The sequence below is a fragment of the Aphelocoma coerulescens genome, chromosome 14, assembly GCF_041296385.1.
Source record: "Aphelocoma coerulescens isolate FSJ_1873_10779 chromosome 14, UR_Acoe_1.0, whole genome shotgun sequence".
Lineage (NCBI taxonomy): Eukaryota > Metazoa > Chordata > Aves > Passeriformes > Corvidae > Aphelocoma > Aphelocoma coerulescens.
In genome coordinates, this window is record NC_091028.1 from 11,187,778 (window position 1) to 11,211,754 (window position 23,977).

General features: G+C 45.9%; 1 protein-coding gene across 3 annotated transcripts in view; it reads left to right on the forward strand.

Moving 5' to 3' along the window:
- RNF216 (ring finger protein 216) overlaps nucleotides 1-23,977 on the forward strand; it is a 77,944-nt gene that overhangs the window by 19,184 nt on the left and 34,783 nt on the right. For all 3 annotated transcript variants that reach the window (XM_069029785.1, XM_069029786.1, XM_069029787.1), the window contains 9 exons: nucleotides 776-852; nucleotides 4,360-4,462; nucleotides 5,295-5,459; nucleotides 6,446-6,560; nucleotides 6,842-6,981; nucleotides 7,912-7,962; nucleotides 8,917-9,054; nucleotides 10,243-10,391; nucleotides 10,838-10,916. In XM_069029785.1, coding sequence (XP_068885886.1) covers nucleotides 776-852; nucleotides 4,360-4,462; nucleotides 5,295-5,459; nucleotides 6,446-6,560; nucleotides 6,842-6,981; nucleotides 7,912-7,962; nucleotides 8,917-9,054; nucleotides 10,243-10,391; nucleotides 10,838-10,916 — 1,017 coding nt within the window. The remainder of the gene's footprint in view (nucleotides 1-775; nucleotides 853-4,359; nucleotides 4,463-5,294; nucleotides 5,460-6,445; nucleotides 6,561-6,841; nucleotides 6,982-7,911; nucleotides 7,963-8,916; nucleotides 9,055-10,242; nucleotides 10,392-10,837; nucleotides 10,917-23,977) is intronic.

A 23,977-nucleotide genomic window follows, 5' to 3' on the forward strand; every position in this document is an offset into this window, starting at 1 on the left:
AAACAAGTATATTCTTATGTGCCTGTATCTTCCACCACCACCCCATTCCCTCCAAGTCTTCCTTCCACATCCCATATCTAATTCTACTTGGGAAAAGTGGAGTTGAGGAAAATACTTTTTTAAGTAGCAGTCCAATATAATTCAGTTCTTTCCTAGTAAGACCTCGTTGATCAGTGCCTTTGAGATGGGTAAGAGGCTATTCTTGCATTGTCAGGGTTGCTTGACAACCCTGACCAGTCCAGTCTTGCAAAACAAAATACCACATGGTTGCAACTGGTTGCAGTGCTTGTACAGAAACCCCAGAGAGAGCAGCAAACGCTGGGAGAGCCTTCACAGAAATGCCAGTAAAGGTTTGTTGTCTGTTCTGGTCTCATTTCTGGTGTGTCTGGGTTCACTGGGTGAGTGTACTTGTTGGTTTTTTTCCTTTTGCTTTGGAATGTTGTATTTCAGCACATAACTGGAACTCCTTGATGGTCATGCTGAAGGTAAACATTCACTTTCCTTGTGTTGTAGATCATTCCTACAGAGCCTGAATCTCTCCTTAGGCCACGTGCTCTTGGCTTTTCACATCACAGCCCTCACTGTTCCTTTGAGATAGAGCTGCTAGCAGTCATCCTGTGGAGCAAGGCTGGATGGCTATAAATGATCTCTTGACCATTTTGCCCCAAGTCTCAGGATTGTGCTGGTTAATTACCTGTAAATCCCTGTCCTGGGTGCTATGTGTGTTACACAGCTCCTCTAATACCTACATAACCTTTAGCTTTTCCTCCTCTAGGAAGCAAGATTCCCAGATGTGAAGAAGGAATATATTGAAGAATTAATCATCATCAAGAACTGCTATGACTTAAATGTGTAAGTGTAGAGCCAAGAACTACAGTGTGTCATACAACTGCAGCACTTTCCCATGTCCCCACCTGCCAGGGATACTGCTCTAGAGCACATCTAGGCTGGGGCTCAGCACTGCCTTGATAGTGCCAAAGAGCACAGATTCTTTCTTTTTGTACTTCTGATAGAGCTGTTCTTAAGTCCTTTCTAATTCTATTGTGCTGTAGCTTCTCTGCTTTTAAGATGATTTGCTTATTTAAAGATATTACATATAATTCTGTGTTACCTAGTAGTAGGGCTCTTAAAAAGAGTGAGTGTCAGGATTAAGGTGTTAAGATGAGTGCTATAAAACATAGTATGGAGGTGAGTTGGTGAGTTTTGAGTTGGAAGGAATCATTCCCTCCTTCATTTCACTGGGTTTTGGATTCTTCCAGGTAAAGCTGACACTGCCTTGGAGTCCATTATTTAGTGTTATGATGTTGACTTTTATCACCTTTACCTGCTCAAGTAGCAGTGGTGCTGTTTGAATTCTCTCACATCATTTTTGGGTGATAGAATAGAGCAAACACATTTAAGGGCTGGGAGGATTGGTTCTAGAGGTGTGTTGAAGGACTGATTTTGGTCAAACTGAGCAGAAACATGAGCAAGAAAATGAAATAAAAGGAGTGGAAAATCAATGTGAGGACTCGCTTTACAAACTGCATTAACAGCTCAGGACTACCTTAATGTTCATCATACTGGAGATTTCTGGGAGTCATGTTGGAGTCAAAAGTTTAAAAAAAAGTGATTAACCTTATTGCTGAGTTGCATCATCTCCCTGCCCTTCTGGGTAGAGCTGGGCAGCGCAGCATTGTGTGTGCTGGCACCAGCAGCACCGAGAGGAGATGGTTTGAAGTAAATCACTTGTGACTGATGTCTGATGCTTGGTGGCCTCTCTTTCTCTCTCTGCAACTGTCTCTGTTATCTCCAGCTTGTCCAAACTGGTTACTGTGTGATACAAGAATGAGGAATAGGTGTTGGTTGTCAGAGTATTCACTTGTCTAAATCCAATGCCCTTTCCAGCTAACTAGGGCACTAATTAAGCAGCATTTAAGTGTGTGAGGCTTAGAATTAGTCATTGGGCCATAAATAAGTTAAATGATGAGGAACTAAGGATGATCCCATGTGTTGGGCATAGATTTCCTATTCTGCTGTTTGCCTGTGCTGTGAAGTCGGGTCTCCAAAGTAAGGCTTCTTGATTAGAAAGTCAACAGACTAGAACTTCTTTCTGGACTTTGAAAAGTGCTTTCCCTGCAGTGGTGAAGCAGCTTTGGGGTGCCCACATCATGGACTGGGTGCACCTCAAGGTGGATGGTTGTGGTGGGGATGTAGAAGACAAGCAGAGCCATTCCTGGGAGCAGTTGGGCTATTGAAGTTGTGCATCTGGCTGCAGGACCCTCCCAGATTGTGTGAAAAAACTCGGGTTGGTGTCCTGGGGGGATTTAGAGAAGCCTGATGGAATTAAATCCCACTATTGGCTTCTGTCGGTCTTAATGTGTTCCTTCCCTTTTTGCTCCCGAAATCTCTTCTCTCCCATTGTGTGCCACAGACCCAGTGAGATGAAAAGGTGCTTGCAGGCTTCCCTGTAGGCCAGCTACAGTGTCTGCTCAGCGGTGCGTTACCCACTTACTGGATGATAAAGATTTCTTCTCCATATTTTTATTCCTTTAACCAAACTATCTTTTGAGTTGTCACTGCAGCTTTTGTGTGAGAACAAATGGGTCAAAGCACTGGTCAGCCTCGCTGGCAGGGTCTCTTTGATCTCCATGGTGTGTCAAGCTAAATCAGGCTTGAAATATAATAAATAAGGGTGGCTGGTTTTGGGCAGGGATGAGGCTTTTAACCAGCTCTGTGTCCTGTGGTGCAGATATTAATGAACAGTGCTGTGAGTGTGGGTGTGCTGTGCGCCGGGACCCATTTAACTAATTGTCACACACTGAAGGTCAGCATCCCCCAAAATCCTCAGCGTTGAAATGGCAACATGCAGGATAGTTCAAATGTACCCTGGCCGTGCCCCAGCTGAAACCCTTTCCTTAGAACCACGGTCTGAGCTCCTTGAAGTTTCTGTTTTGTTGGATTAAAACAGTTATCTTTTACCAAAGGGATGGCCAGAGGTGGGAGCTGGAAGCTATTAAATGCTCAGTGCCGAGATATTTTGTTGTTTTCCTTGAAATGATCTTCTTAAAACTTTCAACTGATGTGAAAGATGAGATGTGGGACCCCTCTTAGCAGGGTATCATCTATTCAGCTTTTGTGTGCTGGAGCATTCACACTCAGTCAAAAGCTTCTGGCTCAATATGTCAATACCTGATTAAACAAAAAGAAATGCCCCTGCTTTGAATGTGAAAGCAGGGCTAAAGTAATCGTGCCTTGATAGTGGGTTAATGCTTCAAGCTAGTTCAGATTTCTTAATTAGGGACTGATTTCTGACATCAGGAATGTAAATTAGCTGCAATTATGTCTTTGCTGCAGCCTAGCACCTTCTCATTCCAATAGTTTTACAAATGTTAATTGCTTGTCCTGGCTGCTTTCAGAAGGATCTTATTCTGCAGCTGGGGAAACTGAGGAACAGCTTGTGTTACTTGCCCCAGCCAGCACAGCTGCTTGGTGAGGGCTGAGAAAAAGCTGTGGGAGCCTGATTCAGGCTGCCCTTTCAGAAGGGTTTCTGGAGTGTTTGTGACTCTCCAGCAATGGGGCATCTGGAAACCCCTTGCTGAGTCTTTTCTAAGCTAAAATACTCCGTTAAACTACATTTACCTAACAGTTATGACTGTTTGTGGTAGGACCTCAGGTATGCTGCATTTACAGGCTATTAGGTGATTTTTCAGCAATTTTAGTGATTCTTTTCTAAGTGCTGTTCTCACCAGACCAGTTTCTAGTGGAGTTTGGGTAATGCTGGTGTGATTGCAAGCTTTGTTACAATGAAACCTGTATTCAGAATTTGTATTTGATGTAGACACACATCTTAAACATGCTTTTGTCTCTGCTTTAATCATGGAATCACAGAATAGTTTGGGTTGGAAAGGCCATTAAAGGTCACCTAGTTCCAGCCCCTCTGCCATGGTCAGGGACACCTTCCACTAAACCAGTTTGCTCTGGCTGCTTTAATGTGAAGGTTAACTGAAAATGGAGGCTTTGATTCAAGTCTGAATCTGCAGTAATAGTTGGTTGAGGAAGACATCACCCTTTCATGGGTTTTGTAGGGATTTTTCTACTGTTTTTTCCATAAATGATGAGTAGCTCATCCATACAAGCTTCATGTATGTAAATTTAATTGTTGAAAGACAAGCCTATTTGCTTTTCCTTCTGCAGCCACACAGCTGATTATTTTTTACTTAATCCTCAGTCATTTACTTGCTCTAGCCTAGGACCACCTTTGGTCCTTACAGGGCAGGCTTTGACTATGAGCTCATAATTACAGGATACTAAAAATTGGACAAACGAGAAATGAACCTGAGCTCTCCAACCCTGAAATAACTATATTTATCTTTTCAGACTTTGTAACTTCCTTCTGGAAAATCCAGATTACCCAAAGAAGGAAGGCAGAGTGGTTTTAAACCCCAGCAGCAGCCTGCTTGCCAGCCAAGATGAGACAAAGGCAAGTGAGAGTATCCTCATCTCCTGCTGCCTCTGGGCAGTCTGTTCAGCCTGAGTGGACCTTGGGATGTCTGCTTTGATTAGTGTGTGTTTGCAGAGTGCTTGACTGAGCCTTGCTCTCACAAGAGGCCTCTGGGTATGTGTAAGGCTGTGTTAAATAGCAGTAATTAGTTCCTTGCAAGATGACTTCAGAGCCTTTCCTGTTTGGCTGTGCCAGAGCTGCACAGTGTTTGCTCCTTTGCCTCCAGCGAGCCCCTCTGTCCTGCTTGCCTGTCACTGCCCCATCTGAAGTGTTCATTTTGATAACTGAGACAAGAATCCCACAATTGTTCTGTCACATGAAGTAGCCTTGGCCCTCGGGTATCTCTTGTGAGGCCTTTAGGCATTGCCTTGCAGCCTCCTAACTGCAAATCTTCCTACAGCTGCTTGATTTTGTTTGTGTTTTAAAACGTCCATTTAACAAAAAATTCTCTCTGAGCTGCTTTGAGGATGTTGAAATAGCTCTTTGTGGCCTGAGAGATGTTGAATACCTCTTTCTACCTCAAGCTAATAAAATTGTTAATTCTTCATAGTGTAAATATTTCCTCTCCTTGCTGTCTCAGGCAGCCACACACAATGGTTTTAAACTACATTTTGCCTTGTGCAGGTCACCTGCAGAGGTGCCTGGGCCAGTAGGCTTTGCAGCCACACTGTACTAAGGTGCTCAGAGCTGGGTAACACATAACCTGAGTTTTGGGTGGTCTTGCAGAATGTCCTGATCACTGAGAGAGCCATTTGTGGTGTTCCCGTGTGTATTTATAGCAGCCTTTTAATCTTTTTCATTTTCTCCTTAGGTGCCTAAAGTGGACTACTTTGACTTTTCCAAACTTGCCCCCCTTGACCAGCGGTGCTTTATTCAGGCAGCTGATCTCCTCATGGCAGACTTCAAAATGCTGAGCAGCCAGGACATCAAGTGGGCACTGCACGAGCTCAAGGGACACTATGCAATCACACGAAAGGTGCTCCAGTTCAAGTCTGTTTTCTTTCCTGGGCTTATCTCCCATGTCTGCAGAGACCACTGTGGTGCTTTGGCCTTACTGTACCATCTGCTGTTGTGTGGTTATGGGTTTTATAATAATCTTCCTTTCCTTTTAAGAAGTTCTAATCCATTTAGTAGAGATTTTCAAAATTTATTGGCCAGACAGAATGCTGCAGGAAGTTTTTACTTTCCCTAATAGGGGAGCTGGGGAAACACGAGCTAGCTGATGGTGGGTGATGCATTAAAGTGGGACATGTTCCTGTACGTCGCCACTGAAGTGCAGTATAATTGCCAATAAAACCTAGACATTTAGTTAAATCTTAAAACATTTAACTCCTGCTGCTGGTTAACTGGCTGCATGGAATTGAAAAGCAGCCTGAGTATTGCTGTCCTGTTTGTTCTTATTATGACTTGTGGCATGAGTCCTGTATTTATTACAAAAGAGTTTCACTGCCATGGAGATGCAAAGACACTTGTTTTAAGTATCAGCAAACTGAATGTTAGTGTGGCTTCAAGTTTTTGACTTAGATCTGCTCCAATATGCCCTTGCTTGAGCTTCATTCTTTACTATTCCAGGACTTAACTAAAACAAAAATTCTTGTCTCTTCACTTGATTGGTTGAGCACTGAGTATTGGAATCTCACCTTTTTAAACAAAAAGCCAAACCCAGCAACAAAAAAAGAAGCCAAACCAACTCTGCTTAATACAGCTGGTGCCCACTCTGATATTAACAGCTGAGCTGTTATGAAGTACCATTCACCTATTTTGTTTTTATGGAATAATTACTTTGAGTACATAAAGTAACAAAGTGAGCAAAGGAAAGATGCATATTTCCTTTTATTTGGAGTGTTTGGCTTTCCAGTTTTGGATCAGTCCTATGCCCATGCTTGTACTTTGCTTCAGCTTGAATTGAGTGCTCCTGCTTTCTTCCAGGCACAGGATTTAAGCCTGTATGTTGTTTTCTAGGCCTTTTCAGATGCTATCAAAAAGTGGCAGGAGCTGTCTCCTGAAACCAGCGGGAAACGAAAAAGGAGGAAAGAAATGAATCAATATTCATACATAGACTTCAAATTTGAGCAAGGTAAATGCCAGGCTGTGTGTATGGTGCTCTCTGCATCGTTATTGTAAGCAGAACTGGCTTGCAGCAGAAAGAAACTCCTCTTAAAAGGGATATGGTCCCAAAAGAGCTGAGTTTCTGTCACTGGTATCTGTTTTGGAGATGCTCTTCATTAGTGCCTCTGCTTGGTAAAGTGCTGTGTGAGCTGCTGAAAGTCTGCACCTGGTGTTGTGTGTGGAGGAAGGATTTAAGCTTTGTTCTGGCTGCTCCATCCCTTTTTTATTGAGCCTTTATTTCTGCTTCAGGGGATGTGAAAATTGAGAAGCGCATGTTCTTCCTGGAGAACAAGAGACGGCACTGGAGGTCCTATGACAAGCTCTCCCTTCTCCCACCAGTGTTACTGGAGCAGGAATTCTATGAGCAGAAAGTGAAAGAGATGGCAGAGGTGAGTGATAGGAGCTGCTTTGATCATGTGCAAATCTTCAACAAATGTTGAGGTTTTGGCCCTAAACATGAAAAATCTGTCTCTTACAGAAATTCAAATGCTGAACCAAATATTGAATAACTATGTTTTCCCCTTCCCTACCTGTTAACGCATATGTCTCTTCCCAAGTAACTCAATTTTAAAGGAAAGAAGCCAAGCACAGAATTTCATATTTACTTAAATATGCAGCTGCTGCTTGTGCAAACACCATTCTGGATGGGGTGTTTTGCTATGAGGGGGTGAAAACTCCACTAATTAACTCTTTCCTCTAATTGTAAGCGGGCTTCTCTGCTGTTTTAGGGCTTGTAATTGCAGCTCAGTGTTGGTGGTGAGTAACAGCCAGGCCCAAGGCAGTGTGTCCACTCACTGCCTTCCCCAGGCTGGCAGTCCTGTGGCTCCAGAACAGTTTGTCCTGTAGCTGAGACCTGTGTGTTTTGAGGCAGAACCTGCAACACCCACTGCTGTGTTGTCTTCCCCTCCTAGGCTGAGGAAAGACTGAATTCACAGCTCTGCACCCACAATTCTTTCTAAAGTAGCTCCTTAAAGAGCTTGTCTCTTAGGCAGATGGATAAGGTCTCCTTTGAAACACAAAGCTCATGTTCTCTGGAGGGGCCCATTGGGTGAGATCATCTCTGCCCATGGAAATCTGAACCAGCAGCCCTCCACAGTATAGAATTTGGTTCTTTGTTCTTGCTGCCTTTGCTTCTCCCATCTGTTTTAGCTGAATCATAAATAGCTTAATGGATTGGAGGGATGGGCTGAGTGATGTTACAAGCAGACAGCAAGCCTTTTATGGTGGTTTGTGAGTCCTGAGATAATGTAAATGAGCTGAGAGTTTGGAAAATTTCTTTATCTATTCTGTAATTACAGATGCACATGTCTCTCTTGCAGCATGCAGACTTCCTCCTGGCTCTGCAGATGAATGAGGAGCAATATCAGAAGGTCAGTATCTGTAGTGTTGTAAGTTGAGTTCAGCTTATGCACAGACACTGTTTTGCACTTCCTACTTCACAGATTCTTTTAGCTCTGGAACAGAGCTTTTCTGAAGCTGCATTTCACTCTGCTGCTTTTGCTGAGCTGGCAAAACCTGTGTAATGTGTGTTGGCTGGCTTTTAGGAAAGGTAGACAGAAGCTGAGGCCAGCAAGACGGTATTGATGCATGTAATGATCTGTAGTAATTCAGCTTGTATCTTCACTGCTCAGAACAAACATTGCAATAGAATCACATCAGGTTTGCTCTTGCTCCCACCATTATGGCTGGTTAAAACAGATCCACTGTTGTTGGAGCTTGGCCAGTGGGAAGGCCTTCCTTGTTTGCAGAAAGAATTCTTTAAAAACCTGAAAATCAGCGTTCACTTCAGAGAAAATGTAGAGAACAGTTCAGCAGCTGTGTACTACATTTTGGTCTCAGTGCTCATTTCCTCCTCAAACTTCAGAAAAGTGGGCTATGCTTACTTTTTAGCAGTGGCAAACTTCTCCACCTCCACAGTGAAGAGTCAAAGACAGGGTCTGCCCAGACAGATGGTAAATGTTCTTTAGAGGGTAACAGATCTGAATCTTGGTTTTCCCCATGAGAGTGGTGTGTACACTCAAGCTGCTTGCCTGTGGCTGCAGCTTCCCAAACCCAAGATGCTGCTCTGCCTGTGAGCTGAGAATTATTAATCACTGCATGTTCTGTAGCTTTTTGGAACCTGTCAAGCAGGACATGTAGATATGAAGTGACTTAAAACTGAGTTTCTGGTTGCACTTAATGAATTTGGACCACCAAATAGAATATCTAATGGAATGGTGTGTATCTGTAGCTGTTTTTTAGGATTCATGCTGGCAGTTTTTTCTGGCTTGCAGTTGTGTGTGTGTGTTGCTATAGCTATTGATGTGTTCCTCTGGTGGCTGTAGGATGGGCAGATGATCGAGTGCCGCTGCTGCTATGGGGAGTTTGCCTTCGAAGAGTTGACTCAGTGTGCAGATGGTCACTTGTTCTGCAAGGAGTGCCTAATTAAATATGCTCAGGAGGCAGTTTTTGGCTCTGGGAAGGTAAGGATTTCACAACTGGACATGGGGGAATAGATAATTGCTGTTGGGAGATGACATTGCTGTTTGTGTAGGGTTGTTGCTTGAAACAGATGTAACTGCACTTCCCAGGAAATCTTTGAATGGAATGGTGTCCTGAAATCCAAGTCAGTCTCACCATCAAGTGAAGCCAACAACTTTACAATGTGATCTTTGCACAGGATTTCAGGGTCACTAACATATTTTTTTGTTTGTTTGTTTTGTTTGTTTGCTCTATGCTTGGCAATTTGATTCTTAGGATCATAGTAACAGAATAACTTGTTTGCTTTTATTTTCTACTAAATAAACCAGTGGCTTATTCATTAAGAACACTTATCTCTGGCATGGCCAGTCTCCTCCTACCTAAGAGTGTTTGTCCTTCATAATATCACTGTGATCCCAACTTAATTTGGGGGTTGGTTCCTCTATGGCACTACTAACCTCCTCAGTCTCTGATTTAGCTAGGAATTATCCTGGTACTTAGCTGAGCTATAAACAAGTCATTAATCTGCTCGGAAGTGTGTGTGCTCCTTTGCCTCAGGATATGATGCTCAAACTGTGGGATGCTGTTGTACTCTGGGATCCATTTTGTGTAAATGTATAAACTGGCAGCTGTATTTTATATGACTTTATTGAAAAGAATGCACCGTGTGAGTGCTGGTTCTCAGCAGAGACTGTACAATAATAAAGGGCTAATACGTGGTCACAGTGGACTTGGAGTGAATTGTGATCCCAGCTGGCAACAGCATCTTCCTGCCCAGTTTGTTTGAGGCCTGATTTGTTTAATTAGGCTTGTTCTTTCCATAGCAAACCCATTCTCTGGCAGTCATCTTAGACAGATTTAGATGAGAGATTGGGAAAAACGTTTCTGTTATGAGACACTGGCCCAGGTTACCCAGAGAAGCTGTGGGGTGTCTCATCCCTGGAAGTGTTCAAGGCCAAGCTGAACAGGGCTTGGAGCAACCTGGGATAGTGGAAGGTGTCCCTGCCCATGGCAGGGGTTTAGAACTGGATGATTTTTAAATTCACAAAACCCAAATCATTGACATCTGCTGACTTTAGCTCTTACTTTCTCTGAGCAAGGCTCTGCACTGATCTGCTTGAAAATGTTTTGGATCCTGAGCTGCCTTTTGCTAGTGTCATACTGAACCTGAGCTCTCTTTCCAACCCCAGTCAGAGCTCAGCTGCATGGAAGGCAGTTGCACGTGTTCCTTCCCCACCAGTGAGCTGGAGAAAGTGCTTCCAGAGAACATCCTCTGTAAATACTATGAGCGGAAAGCTGAGGAGGAGGTGGCTGCTGCCTGTGCAGATGAGCTTGTCAGGTGAGTGTCCCACAAAGAATGCTGCATTTACTGCTGTAGAACATTGTTCCCTGAAACCCTACGTTTGTGCTGACTCTGAGATAGGTGGCTTTTTAAGAGCTGGATTATAAATTCAGACTTCTGCCTTCCCAGGTCTGTTTTTATTCTGCCTTTGACTAGGAGCAGATTAAAATTCAATAGACTTGTCTCCCCCAAGACTTGCTTGCCAGCTCTGTGCTGATCCTCTAAATTACATGGTCAAAAGCAGTGCTGAGCATATAATATTTTGATTGCAAACGGGGAAGTGATCGAAGAAATATGAGCAAAAAGGCAATAGTCAGCACATCCTGGCAACAGGCATTGGGTTGGCAGCCTTAGCAACTTCCACACAGCTATTTGACTAAATCAGCTTTCAGCAAAGCTATGTTTGGCACTCTGCATTAATGGCATCTTGTTTTGGGCTACAGGTGTCCTTTCTGTAACTTCCCAGCTCTACTGGACAGTGATGTGAAGCGGTTCAGCTGCCCCAATCCCCGCTGCAGAAAGGTAATTAGGGGATACTTCACGTTCGGTCTCTTCTGGAGTATTGGACAGGAGAGCTGGGAGGACAACTCATCCTTCCTAGCAGCAGTATCTCATGTGACTGCATAGGGCAGCTGTCAAAGTGTTTGCTGGATCCTGCTGATCTTCTGTAAGACTAGGTTCCTGGACAGGTGAATTTTAGGGTACTGTTGATTAAAGAGAAGCAGGAGTCCTGTCTTTTCTTGGAAGGTGTTGGCCAAAAAAGCCTAAGGGTGCCAGAGGTTGCTGTCTTGCGTATACAGAAATGTTCTGGTTGAGCATGGAACCGGGTGTTTGTAAGTCAAAACCAAATTCTACTCTTTTATCTAATAAAACTTCTGGAGAATGAGCTGGAGCAACCTTACATGCTGTGTTTGAGGGAATTGGCATCTGCATTTTTCTTTTATGGGATAGCTTGAATACAGATTCAGTTGAAGTGACAAAAAGACTTGTTGGAAGAGCGGGCTGAAATGTCAGCCATTCAAAGGGCAGATCTTTGTGCTTTCCCCAGTTCCTGATGGCCGTACAGGAGAATCATCAGGCCAAGTGGGGGGATGGAATGGGGAAAACTTGCTTCTGCCCCATCAGTTCTGGGGAAAAACAGAAGCACAGAAATTTTCCCAGTCTTGTGAACAGATGCAGGATCTTGCTTACCTGTGATGCCAGCGAGGCAGGGCAGGATCAGTGCTTGGCATGAAGCTACAAGGCGTCTTGCATCACTGTAGCCACAACAGTAAATTCTCATGAGATCAGAGATTACTGCTAATCACTGAAATTCCTCCTGAGGGCATTAACCTTACACTTGTAGCTGCCAGAACTTTGGGTTCTCTCCTTGATGTGGTATCACCTTTTGCCTGTATTGAGAAGTTAATAGAAGGTTAAATTCTGCTGTCTGGAGAAGTTGAAGTTGCCAGTGCTGAACTCTGCAGTCTGGTGCGAAAATTGAACTTACTCTTGAGGGGAGAAAGCTGCTTATGAAAGATGCACAATTCCATTTTAGATCCTGACCTCCAGATAGGTTTTGTTGACATCGACCCTTCTCAGCTGGGAAGGGAATGTGGTGCCGATGGATTGTCCCAGTGTTGGAGCAAGGAGGTTTGCTAGGCACTAGGTGGCAATGTTGATTCACATTTAAATCTCAATTTTTTTCTAACTGTTTTTGCAAAAGCCGAGTTGTTTTCAAAATGTACATATGTCAGCACTACAGAACAGAACTTGGGCTTGAAGAACGTGAACCCTTCAATGGGCAGAATGAATTGAAGTTGCTTTTTCCCTAAAATGTGTAATGCAGCAGAGTAGTCATGGTAAGAGGGATTGGTGCTGAAATGTTCCTTTCCTACTGCTTTGCTGTTTCATTTCCTTCCTAGTGTACTGCCTGTTCCACCCTCCCTGGGGTTACAGCATTCCAGTGGGCTGGATTTCTGGTTTCCTGGACAGCTCGTGTTGATTCATTAGCTGAAAATCTGCTGAGTAGCTTTGTGCTCTTCTTAGAAGTCCTTAATGACTTTACGATTTGAAGTTGAGGGTGAGGAATTTGGATAGCAGGATGTGGTGTCTCACAGCATCAGCTGCAGTGGTTCTTCATACTCCCTCTATCTCCTCTCTCTCCAGAATGAAGAATTTCAATTAATTCTCTTGCTTGCAGGAAATGGTTGCCCTAAGGGAGGAAAGGGCTAATCTAGGGAACTCCACAGAGGTTGGAGAGGATGCATTGGCTTTGCTAGCAGTGCCTCTGGCAGACTCGGTGGTGGTGATGACTGATGCTGGAAGGAGTCTCTCTCTGGTTGGAAGGACTGCACTCACACAGCTGAACCTAAAGCAAGGGGAAGTCTGGAAAGAGAAAGGTCAAAATGTGCCTCTCCTGAAACCTCAGAGCTCTTTGAGGGTGGGGAGAAGAGGACCAGATGGTGGACCTGTTGTATCCCTGTGCTCCATCACCTGGATCCTTTGTCTTGCTTTGGGAGTTCGTGTTGATACCCTCAGGCTCTCCATTAAATCTTGCAGGGAGCTTCATTCGTGTTTGGGCCAGCTACAGATACGTTGTAAAGCAAATGATGTGAACCAGCTGGAAGCCTTTACTTTGGCTGTGTGCTGGGCTCAACAATAAGAACACTACACATACCCAGGTCACTGCTTGTGCATGTTGCCTGTAGTTTCAGTCATTTGCACCTTGAAGGACCAAAATGTGGCTGCTCTGTATGTCAGGCAGCTGCCCTGCCTCCTGTGAGTGCCCGGCTGCACAGGGAGCATGCAGATGAGCTGGCACCATCTGCCAGGGCCACGGTGGCTCCAGCTGTGTGGCGTCAAGTTTGGCTCCTGGTAAGGTGGCCAGGGCTTGAATCTTAATATGACAAACAGCAGGGTGGAGGAAAAGCTTAGTTAGCCAAGGAAAAATGTTGTCCAAGCCATCCTACGGTGTGTCCTCTGTGTGTGCAATCTGAGCTGGTGCTGGGGCAGAGGTAGCTTTCACTCAGATTTGGCTGTAATAAGCTGCTGACTGCACATGGAGCCAGGCTTGTTCAGCCTCCATCTTGGGGGGGTCCTTGCATGGAAGCAGCGCTCAAGTTTCTCATCTCTAAAGATGCACGTTTCTCCTCCCAGAGCTACAGAAGAACCCAAAACTGGCAATTGTGGTGTAACAAGGACAGGCACACATTGCTGGTTGAGTTGTGCAGTGCTGGGAGGTGAGTGTGCACTTCTGCATGGTGGGGGAAGTGCTCTTTCCCAGCAGAAAAGGAAGTCCATCCTCTCTGCTCAGGCTCCCTCCTCCCAAGACCCCACAATGCTGAAGCCAAGGCTTTTGTTCCCAGCTGCTGCTGCCGTGTCCCTGGCGCCATGTTGTGGGAGAGGGAGATGGTTTCCCTTCTTTGCAGTCTCAGCACAAAGCACTGCAGGGCTTTCAGCCAGCAAGAGATGGGGAGCTGAAAGCTGCTGTTGCCATGGAAATAATGCATGCACGGAGCAGCAGAGAGCTTGAAACCCCCAGCACTCATTTCGTAGCCAGGCCACATTGCAGGGACTTGCGTTTCCAAGACTTTTCCTTAAAACTCCTCTCCATAGCATGGAATTTTTATTACTTTATGGTACCCAGTTGGGTCAGTGCTGGCTGGGTGTAAGAGGTGATGGCATGTGGCTGCATGGTGTGGGATGGCATTGCCCTCAGCCTGGGCAGCTGCCATTCCTGTGCAACCACAGTGGATTTGGGGGCTGCCTTGAGCATTGGTGTGCCTGTCTCCCATGGATAAAATCTCCACTATTTTCCGTTTCGTCTTCAGCTTAAGCTCTCTGGCCACCAGCAATCCTCACGTCTTTTAATTTGCAGTACTAAGACTTGGCATTTTAGGGCACGCCTTTTTAAGCTGCTCTGTATGTCAGGATTGATTTGGAGGTGCTGGCTAGGAACAGATGCACCCAGCTGCTTTTAGCCTTCATTTTCTGTTGGAAGTGAGACAGGTTTAAACTTGCACCGAGCTGTGCCTGAACACGGCTGCTGTTAGCAGGGCACCACCAGCGCTGGCAACAAGCGCGAGCCGCGCTGTGCAGTTTGCATGGCTCTGACAGGAGTGGTCTTGCTGAAATAAATTATTGCTTGATCAACAAGACCTGAAGTTGCAGAAGGAGGTGAGGGGGATACTGTGACACCCATGATCTCTGTACCTGGTGCAGCAAGGCACACACAGCTGCTTGTGTTTCAGAGGTGGGTAACAAGGCACCGATGATCCGGTTAGGAGTGTTTTATAGAGTGCAGGGGGAAGTGTTTGTGTAATCCAGCACCCAGCAGCAGGGGATGTGTTCAGGATGACACAGCTGTCCAAGGATGTCATCCAACACATACCACAGGGCCCATTACTTCTGTGCTAAAGGCTGGGCCATGCTGCCCGGAGCTGCCCTGCCCGACTCCAGATGTGCTGTGGGTTTAGGCTTAAACTGTATCAGGATTTGTCTCTGGCAGGGTGCGTGTGCAACATGGAAAAAAAGATTGTCCTGGTTGGAGAAATTGAGCTTGTCCAGAATGCCTCAGAGTAGGATATACATATGGAGAATTACTTAATTCTCCTTGTTTTGCAACATGTTTTCCCAGCTGTTGAAGTCTGCTGTCTCATTCAGCTTCCTGACAGCAGTGCAAACATTTGAAAGTCCCGTGGCCCCATCTCATTCTCTGTTCAGACATTCTTATTGCTGTTATCCGTATGTTTTTCCTTGAGCCTGTTTATTTGGATTTGATGGTTACTTGGAGCTTAGCCCCACAGCTTTAGTGCAGAGCAGAGCCGAAGATAACATTTGCTGTGGCCGACCCCTCTCTAATTTCTTCTTGGTGGCAGTGACCTTCTGTCCCAAGTCCTCTGCTTAAAATCCCGTCCTTCTGTGTCTCTTAGGAGAATTTGTTGGGACAAGGAAGGAAAGGAAATGTGGTGTGGATGACCTTGCTACATGTCTTCATAGAATTACAGAATGGTTTGGGTTGAAAGGGCCCTTAAAGACCATTCATGTTCCCCCTCCACTATGGACAGGGACACTTTCCACTAGACCAGGTTGCTTAGGGCTCTTCCAGGGATAGGGCTTGGGAATGGAGCACTTGTGGCTGTGTCCACTTTGATCTGGAGACCTGTCTCCCACGTGTCCATGCCAGCAGAACTCTCTAAGCCATCTTTTCCTGGCCCTGCCATCTTCCTCCTGAGCACTGCATCCCTGACACCTCCTGCTCCGGAGCTCTCAGCTGCGCCCTTTTTAAACTTGCAGCGCGCATGGGACCTCGCTGGGCGCTCTCGGTGCCAAAACCACAACAAATGGCGAGTTTCCGTCTGTCAGCTCGGCTCAGCCCGGCTCAGGCTCTCCACGGCTGGGCAGGCGATTTTCATTTTTCTTCCATAAAAGGACATTGAAGCTCGGCTGCAGCAGCGGTGCCGGTGCCGAGCCGCAGGCAGGGCGAGCGCGATGCTATCGGAGCGCGGCTCATTCCCTATCTGCGTAAAGGGATGGGCCGGAGGGAGGGGCCAAGGTCGAAGGTGGAGTTGAGGTGATTGTAGGCAGCCGATAACACCCCAGTAGGTTTTATTGCCGGGTTCTAAAGGGAGATAACAGGAGAGAGCTCGAGGTAGAGCAAACCTTAAAAGTACAGTCCTGTGAACGAAGGGCACGTGTGCTAAACCATGTGGGCCATCGAGGTGGGGAGGTGGGGAGGGTCAGTGTTGCTTGGGGGGTGCTGAGAGTCGGGAGATCTTCTCATTCCCAGCTTTATGCTGGGCAAGCTTCTTATCCTGGGAGGAAACTGCAAGGGGAACAAGGGAAAGCCACGTGCTGGGGGTACCATCTTACATCTTGATTTTTGCTGTGTGCTTGGACTGGGCAGGAGCAGTTACAAGAATTGAGTGGTGCCAGCAGTAAGTTGGTCCTAAACACCCCTTTCCAGAGAAGGAGGCACAATAATCAGCCCAAATCACTGTTTGCCAGCTTGTCACCCTTTGAGACACGGAGGAAGGGCTGTAGAAGCTCTGAGAGTACCCTACCTGGAAAGAGGGTAGGAGTGGGCTGCGTTAATTGCTGTTGTGGGGTGGAGAGACTCCATCAGTGGGAGCTCAGGTGCTGCTGCTGCTTTAACAAGGTCAAGTCTATTTATGCAGTGGTATGTGGAAATGCTTCACTTGATAAATGAGTCTGACAGAGGAGGAGAGGGTGAGGCCCAGCCTGGAAATGGACCTGAGGAAAGAGGTCAGATTAAATGGGGTATCTGTCTCATACAAGGAGAAAAAAAAAAAAAAGCTGCTGAAAGCAGGAACTCAGACTAGTTCCTTTAAAAATGGGCTGTGTAAGTCAGTGCAATTTCGAGCAACAAAGCTTACTCCTGTGCTTGCTTTCTGCCGTGTACAGCAATATCCAGTCAGTGAAAAGCCAGTTGAAAAGGCTATTCACTGACCAGTGAGTGCCTCTGTGTCAGGTCCATATGAGGTAGCAGTGCTACCTTCCATTTGTAGCTTTGCCCTTTGCTGGGGAAAGGTCCAGAAGTAATAAACTGAGTACAACTTCATGTGGAGATGGAAATTTAAGCTTCAGCATCTTGTTTAGCCTTTTGTCCCTGGGCACAGGGAGCCTACAACTATTTAGGCAAAGGGAACACTGATAGCAGCAGCACACCTGTGATGGTCAGTTCTGGGTTATGATGACTGTCTTTGGAGATGAGCGATGGATTCCACGGGGAATTGGGTAAGAGCACCCTGGGTGGGGTGTGAAAGACCCTCGGCTGCCTTGAATGTGGAAAATTGGTGGAGTAGCCTCGTAGCCAAATTCCTGAGGCTGGAAGGACCCTGAAAGCTGTAGTCGTGCTGAGGCTGAGACCTGCTGCAGGCTGAGATGAGCTGGCAGCTTTGCCTTTTCCTCCTCAATCCTTTTGAAAATGAAAGGGATGAGGTTTTCTTCCATCTCATGCAGAGAAGAGTGGGAATAATGTAACATGGTCACCCTAACATCAGGGAGAAACCCTAAGTCTTTGTATGGACCAGAGTGCTCAGATTCCTTCATTAGTTTGTTTTTTAAACAGTGGAGCAGCTTTGCTCAGTCACTTGTCTGTCCCCATAACAGGTAGCAGTGCCACCGAGCGTTCCTGGGACTGTTGTGAGCTGGGTGCAGGTCCTTTCCACAGCAGTTTAAGGTTAAAACCCTGCCTAGTGTATTTGCAGAGTGTTGGAACAGGGTTATCATTTTGCTGCTGCAGTGGAAATGGACATTGGAGGGGATGAGAAAAGGTTGTTCCCAAGCCAAATTAAAAACATTGTTCTGACCTTACTCAAGAAGCTGTATCTTCCCTCTCTTTCCACCCCCTCACATTCCTGTCGTAGTAATCACTGATCTCTAACCTCAGCTTCATCTGCCACAGCTAACCACTTAAAAAATGCACTTAAAAAAACCCCTACACCTCATTTTGCTGTACCTTAGTGCTTCCAGGGCAGAGGTATCTTTGGAGAGGTGTGAGTCAGCAGCGGAGGTTTGGAATAGCGTTGTGTCAGGGCACTGATGACTCCTCCAGGCCAGAGCCTGAGATGGCCTAACCTGGTGCAGGGAGCATGGGGAGGTGTTTTGCTTCTCCTTTCTGTTTGCACATAAACAGATTTCAGCAGATGACACAGTCATCAGACTTCCTGAGCTAACACAAGGCTGCTGCAGACGATGGCCATTCTGGAGGCTGTCAGTGGAGTTTATTTCCTAATTTGGTCACAGTGTGTTCAGGGCTGGCCTGCTTTCCTTTTTTATTTTTTTTTCTTTTTTTTCTTTTTAAAAGCACCCATCCTTTTCTCTCATTGTCATGGAGGGGAAGCTGTTTGTATCTGAGAACCTCCAGCTCCTTTCACTTCCTCTCCACAGAGGAAGTGATACTTGAAAGGCCCAGAACACCATGCAGTTCTGAAACTGATCTTTCCTTTTTTTTTTTTTCTTCCTTTGCCATTCTTCCATGAGTTCATCTCAATGAGCCTGCTGGCTTTTTATGCTTTCTGGGTAGTCATCTGAGCCCTTTGTGCTGAAGGACTTTGGAGTAGTTTTCTGAAGTGTCAGTGAGCTGTGCTGCAGTTAAATTATAACATTGATAAGCTTGATTTATTGAAATATATATTTCAAGAGAGAGTGACGTGTGATTTCAGGAAAGAGCACATGTGTTGGTTTGTACATCATCAGTCACAGAAGGTCTGGTACCATGTAAGAAGCTGTAAATGCCAAAAACCAGGAGAAGACCTTTCAGAGTGAGTTCAGTTGTCTTAAAAAATCTTCCTTTAGAAGATCCCTGCTTTTCAATGTTGGACCAGAGTCCACCCAAACAAGCTGCCTTCCTGGCTTGCAGGAGACACTTCAGCCCTTCCACTCTTCATGTGAGTTTACATTCAGCAATAAGAACAGCCAAGGAATCATCACCAAACTTAGAAGCTCTTTTATTGCTTTTGGTTCTATGCTGGACTTAGCAGGAACAGAAGGAGAAAATAAAAGGAAAGAAACAAGTTCCCAGGTGATGCAGTTGAGGATGCAGTTCCAGCAGCTTTATTCAGTGGGATGGGGAGGATTATGTGCCTTAGGTGGGGGTGAAGCTGTTGCTGTCAAGGGAGCTGCTGTCAGTTGGAGAAGATTCCTAGGCCTTGGAAGCCCAGGGATATGCTGGGTTACCTATTCAAACCCAGCTCTATTTTAGGTTCATAGTACATCTCATAAACAGCTTCAGCAGAGCCTGGGGTTAAGGTGTGCCCAGAGCAGATGGATTCGTGGCATTAAGGGTTTGGCTGTAGGTGGGCAGGTACAGGCTGGTCTCTGCAGAAATTCTCTGCAGAGAGGAAACTTCAGCTTGTGTCGTGTGTGGGATCCCAGGATACCACTGACCTCCAAAACATGAGTAACGGAGAAAAGGGAACACCAAGTGGTGGGGCAGCAAGTTTAGAGGGGCAAAGGGAAGGTAAAACACAAGTTTACTTATAGTTTAGTAAAAATCACCTCTGTGTGTCATTCCTATTTGCATATTATCCTCTAATTAGCCATGATTGACTCACGCACCACTTCCACCTGAAAGGAATGATATGCTTTGAAGTGTATGGTTTATAATCTCAGTAGGCCAGCATTTCTCCTCTTCTCCTGTCCTCTTCCAGTGCCCCCCAAAATGCATTCTCTTGTTGCTTTTAACCTTCAAGCCTCTTTTCTTCTGCTCCTGTCTCTGTTACTACTCTTGCATTATTAATGGCTGTAGCAATTCAGCCAGAACACTGACATTACTAATTATTACTTGTAGCAGAGGAATGGGGAGCAAGATAGAAACTGGGTCAGGAAATGTTGTCATCATAAAATGATAGCATCAGAACCAGAGAGCAGAACTGTTTATATGAGCAGGTTTGCATTGGAAATGCCTCCTTCACCCCGGAGCACACCTGTGCACGCTCACCATGCACATCCTCTTTGCTTATTTACTGTGTGCAGATGGGAGAAACATCTCACACACACAGAAGGGTTAATGGACCTGTAATTTCCAGCAGCAGAGAAATGGAGTGATGGGTTGTGTTCTGCCTGGCATCACTTCAAGCATCACAAAATTCACGTGCTCCTTGGTGCTGTAGTAGGAAGCCCCTTCCCCTGCTGGTGTCAAAGGCTGAGGAAGCAAAGTGGCTGCGTTTATTTTTGCATTCAGCAAGAGCCTGTCACGCTTGGTGCATTCAGATTGTCCTTGGCAGCACCAAGGGCATCCTACAGCACCAAACAGCTCACTCTGCTCCATGTGAGAGAATACAGCTGCTATGAAACCAGAACATTATTTTAGGGATGCAGCAATTAACCTGTGAATATTGGGCATGAGGAATTGCCTGTTTCTGGTTAATGGAGCTGTGCCTCTTCACTCAATTGGGCAAAGCATCCACTTGGGAATCTGGCATGCCTTGGAGGCCTCGTGTGAACGGTTGTCTGTTGTGTTTGCTTTCCCCTTGAGAGGGGGGCACGTGTGAAAATGGGAGTGTCATTGACTGTAAAATGTATCAACTCTTATGGTAAGTGGCAGTTAGAGAAGGTCATCTCTAAACGCACACCGTCAGCATTGAATAGTCAAAACAGCTAAAGTGCATAGGTCAGCAGTAAAATACAAACCCAGAATTGATCTGTGTATGCTGGCAAAAGACAAGTCCCTCTCCCAAAAACATGCTCACAGAGAAAATAGGCAAACTGAAATCTAATCCCTCCCAGAGGCATAACTTTGGTTGCTAGTGATGAGAGCATATCTCTGGGTGAATTATCTGGCTCAAGGTGGCAGATTCCCAAGAAGTCTCTTGGAGAGAATGAAGGGAGTGTGTGCATCTTCCCTCTCTGTGCTGCTGGTCCCAGTATGTGTGACTGCCTGCCCGTGCATCAGCTGGGAGCCCCTGTTCTTGATGGGTATGGGGAAGCATCAAAACAGTCGGAGCTCAGTCCCTGCCAGGCGGTCGTGCATCCCCGTGAGCTCGAGGCTGCTTCATTGACACTCCCAGGAAGGCGGGAGGCCAGCACAGGAGCAGCGTGACTCCCTCACAAGTCAGATGGTAACTCACACAAAGCCAGCTTGATATTTAGGCTGGGCAGAATTGACAATATCCCCTTTCAAAGATTATCCTTTAAACTGTCCTAGTCACACACCGCCTTTGGCGCCTGCCTGAGCCTTTCGTCAGGATGAGCAGTATTTAAAAGAGAGGCTGGCTGCTCTAATCTCTTCTCCATGGGCTCTAAAACCTATCCTGCTGTAGCTCGCCAACTTTATTTCTCTTACTGATCATAATAAGTGTAGGGCTCTTAAATCCTGGCTCATGTTTTATCTGTGGTGTTGGTGGGGCTGCCTGTTATCTTGAAGCGAGCCCAAAGCAGAGCTTTGCTGGTGCATTTGAGGGAGAGCAGACATTCCCATGAAGTGGGAGCTGGAGACACAGTAGAAATTACTGCCTATTTAATAAAGCCATTGTGAAGCTGGAGAGGTCTAGAGTTTACAATCCCAGTGTCCTTTTTTTTTTTTTAAAAAAAAAAAAGGGCAAGTACTGATTTGCCACTAAAACTGAGCATTGTCAGTAAGGCAAGTACTCTGTCCAAAATTTCATGTGCATGTATTTAATTAAAAGGCAAGAGGGTTAATGAAGCTTTGAGTGCATAAGGCCCCATTCCCTGAATTTAATTTTCTGTAATTGCTCCAGAGATTGAAATTCCCAGCTGTGGTTGTCCCCTAACATGTGAATTAAGGAACCGGAAAGGGACAATTTGATTTGTCTCATTCAGTGCCAGCTTCTTCCCCTTTGACTGAATTTTCATCTTTTTGATTGAAAGGGGACTAGATAAAAATCCTTTCTTAAGTCAGTGTTTCAGCTTTGTGGTAGAATTGGCAAAGCTGTGACCTGCTGATACTTTGGACACTGGGAATGAGCTGAAAAACAGGGAGTGTTTGTGCAGATTGTTATTCTTTTCCCTCCCCAATACCTGTCATTGCATTCAGGACTGGTGGGGTTAAGTCAACTGAATTGCATGGCACAGCCCCAGTCAAACCAGGCTTCATTAGTGTGCAGTTTCAAACTTAAAAAAATTTTAAAGGGTGGTTTGGGGGTTTGTTGCCTTTATTGGGGTGTTGGAATAGTGGTCTAAGCCCTCTGTGAATGTCAGGGTCTTTTTGTGTAAGTTCATAGTCCAAGCTCTGTCAAAGGGCAAAAATTTAAAGTGCAGCAAATTCATGGACTGGTGAGATGATCAGTGATGGGAAGAACCTGTTCGTGACTTCATTGTAACAAAAGCTGATGGTCCTTGCTGAATGCCCTGTATGTGGTGTGCTCTGCCTCTATTGTGGCAGTTGCTGTTGGATATTCCAAGGCTGCTGTATGTTTTTGTGTCCTAATGGGCTTGTTAGTAGCTGTAGCCTTGGCTGGGTGGTTAATAGTAAAGGAAGCTTCCAGCAGCAACAGAAGACATTGGGGGTTAATTTAATGCACACCTAACACTGGAACAACCGCAGCAGCAAGTGTTTGGGGTTTGCCTTTTGGAGGTCTTAGTTGTCAGAAATCCTTGGGAAAACGTGCAGTAACATCCCCTTGATCTGGTGGAGACTTGCCCTAAGCCTCCAGCACATACACTGAAAGATAAGCATCCCCTGCCTGAGCAGGTATTTCAGAGCTGTCGGGCTCTCCCAGGTGGCTGCTGCTAAGCTGTGGTGTGTCTGGTGGTTCCTGGAGTGCTTTTGGGGGGATTGTTTTGGATGAACTGTGCTTTGCTTTCAGGAAGGTATCCTGTCCCTCCCTGTTGATGTGGGACAAACCACCCTGCAGGGACCCCTGCCCTGGTTGTGGAGCTGGAGGGATGTGAAGGTAGCTTTGGCACTCAGCAGCATCTTGGAGATGTACATTTGATTAAGATGGACCATTAACCATCCATATCCATTGAATCTCTGCTTCAGTCTGTAAAACCATTGGGATTAAAAAAATGTAATTGTTTTCTGACATTCTTTCATCCATCCTTATTTCCAGTCAGCCTGCTCATCTTCAGCTAGGGTCAGCACGAATTCCCCACTCAAACCTGCACTTCTGGCCTGGAGGAATCCACCTTCTTTGCTGCTACCCAACACCTCTCCTGTGCCTCGATGGTTTAAGTGACCTCTGCCCTGTTGAATAACTAATGGCCAGGTTGGAGTGCCAGGAGTCAGGAGGTCCAGGGCCTGCCCCGTGCGTGGCTGCTCCTCCCACTGTGGTCTGGGGGAGCAAAGGTGATGCTTTAAGTGGTCTCTGTGCTGCTACCAGTGTAAACAGAGCAGATGTTTCCCCGAGCCCGGGGAGAGTTAATGGAATGCATCGGCCCTGGCTGATGTAAAACATGGCAGCGAGTTTTGGGGATGAGGTCAGCAGGACCGAAAGCTGATGGGAGTTTAATGTCGAGGCTGCTTCTCCAAGCCAAGGGGTCAACTGAGAGAGCTGTGGCTAATGGAGACGCAAGTACACTTGTCATAAATCAGTGCCACAACGCTGAACAGGCATCGCTGCTGCTGGATGCCACAGCCAGCAATGGTTCTGTAACCACCCATGAGCTCTTGTTCCTCACTGGGTGTCCTTAGTGTCAGTGTCTGCTTTTAGAAGGGACAAAGAGACTAATAATTGAAGGTTTGGGAAAGGTTTCACCTCCATGTACTGTGAGAGCCCTGCCTGCCTCACCTCCTTCATTCTGTTGTTCATGGGATCCCATGGTTGCTGCATCTCATCCATGTGGGAAATGCCAGGAGGGCAGCCAGGATATTGTTGGGATACCATTTTAAACAAGTTGTCCTCCTGGTCAAAGGAGATGGATTGTGTTTCTACTGTGAGGTTGCTAGGAAGTCCTGAGGCATCCAGGAAAGCGTCGAGAGGCAGGAGGCAAAGCAGGCTTGGCACTGCTTAGAGATCATGTGGGGTTTTTTTAAAAACAAACAAGTCTTGTAAAAAGTAAAGAGCAGCATTTTCCTAGACAATGAGAAATCAGTTTGCTCTCTGACCAAGCAGCACATTTCCCGTGAAGCTGGATGCTGCAATGTGCCATTTGCCAACGAGATAAGATGGCTGTAT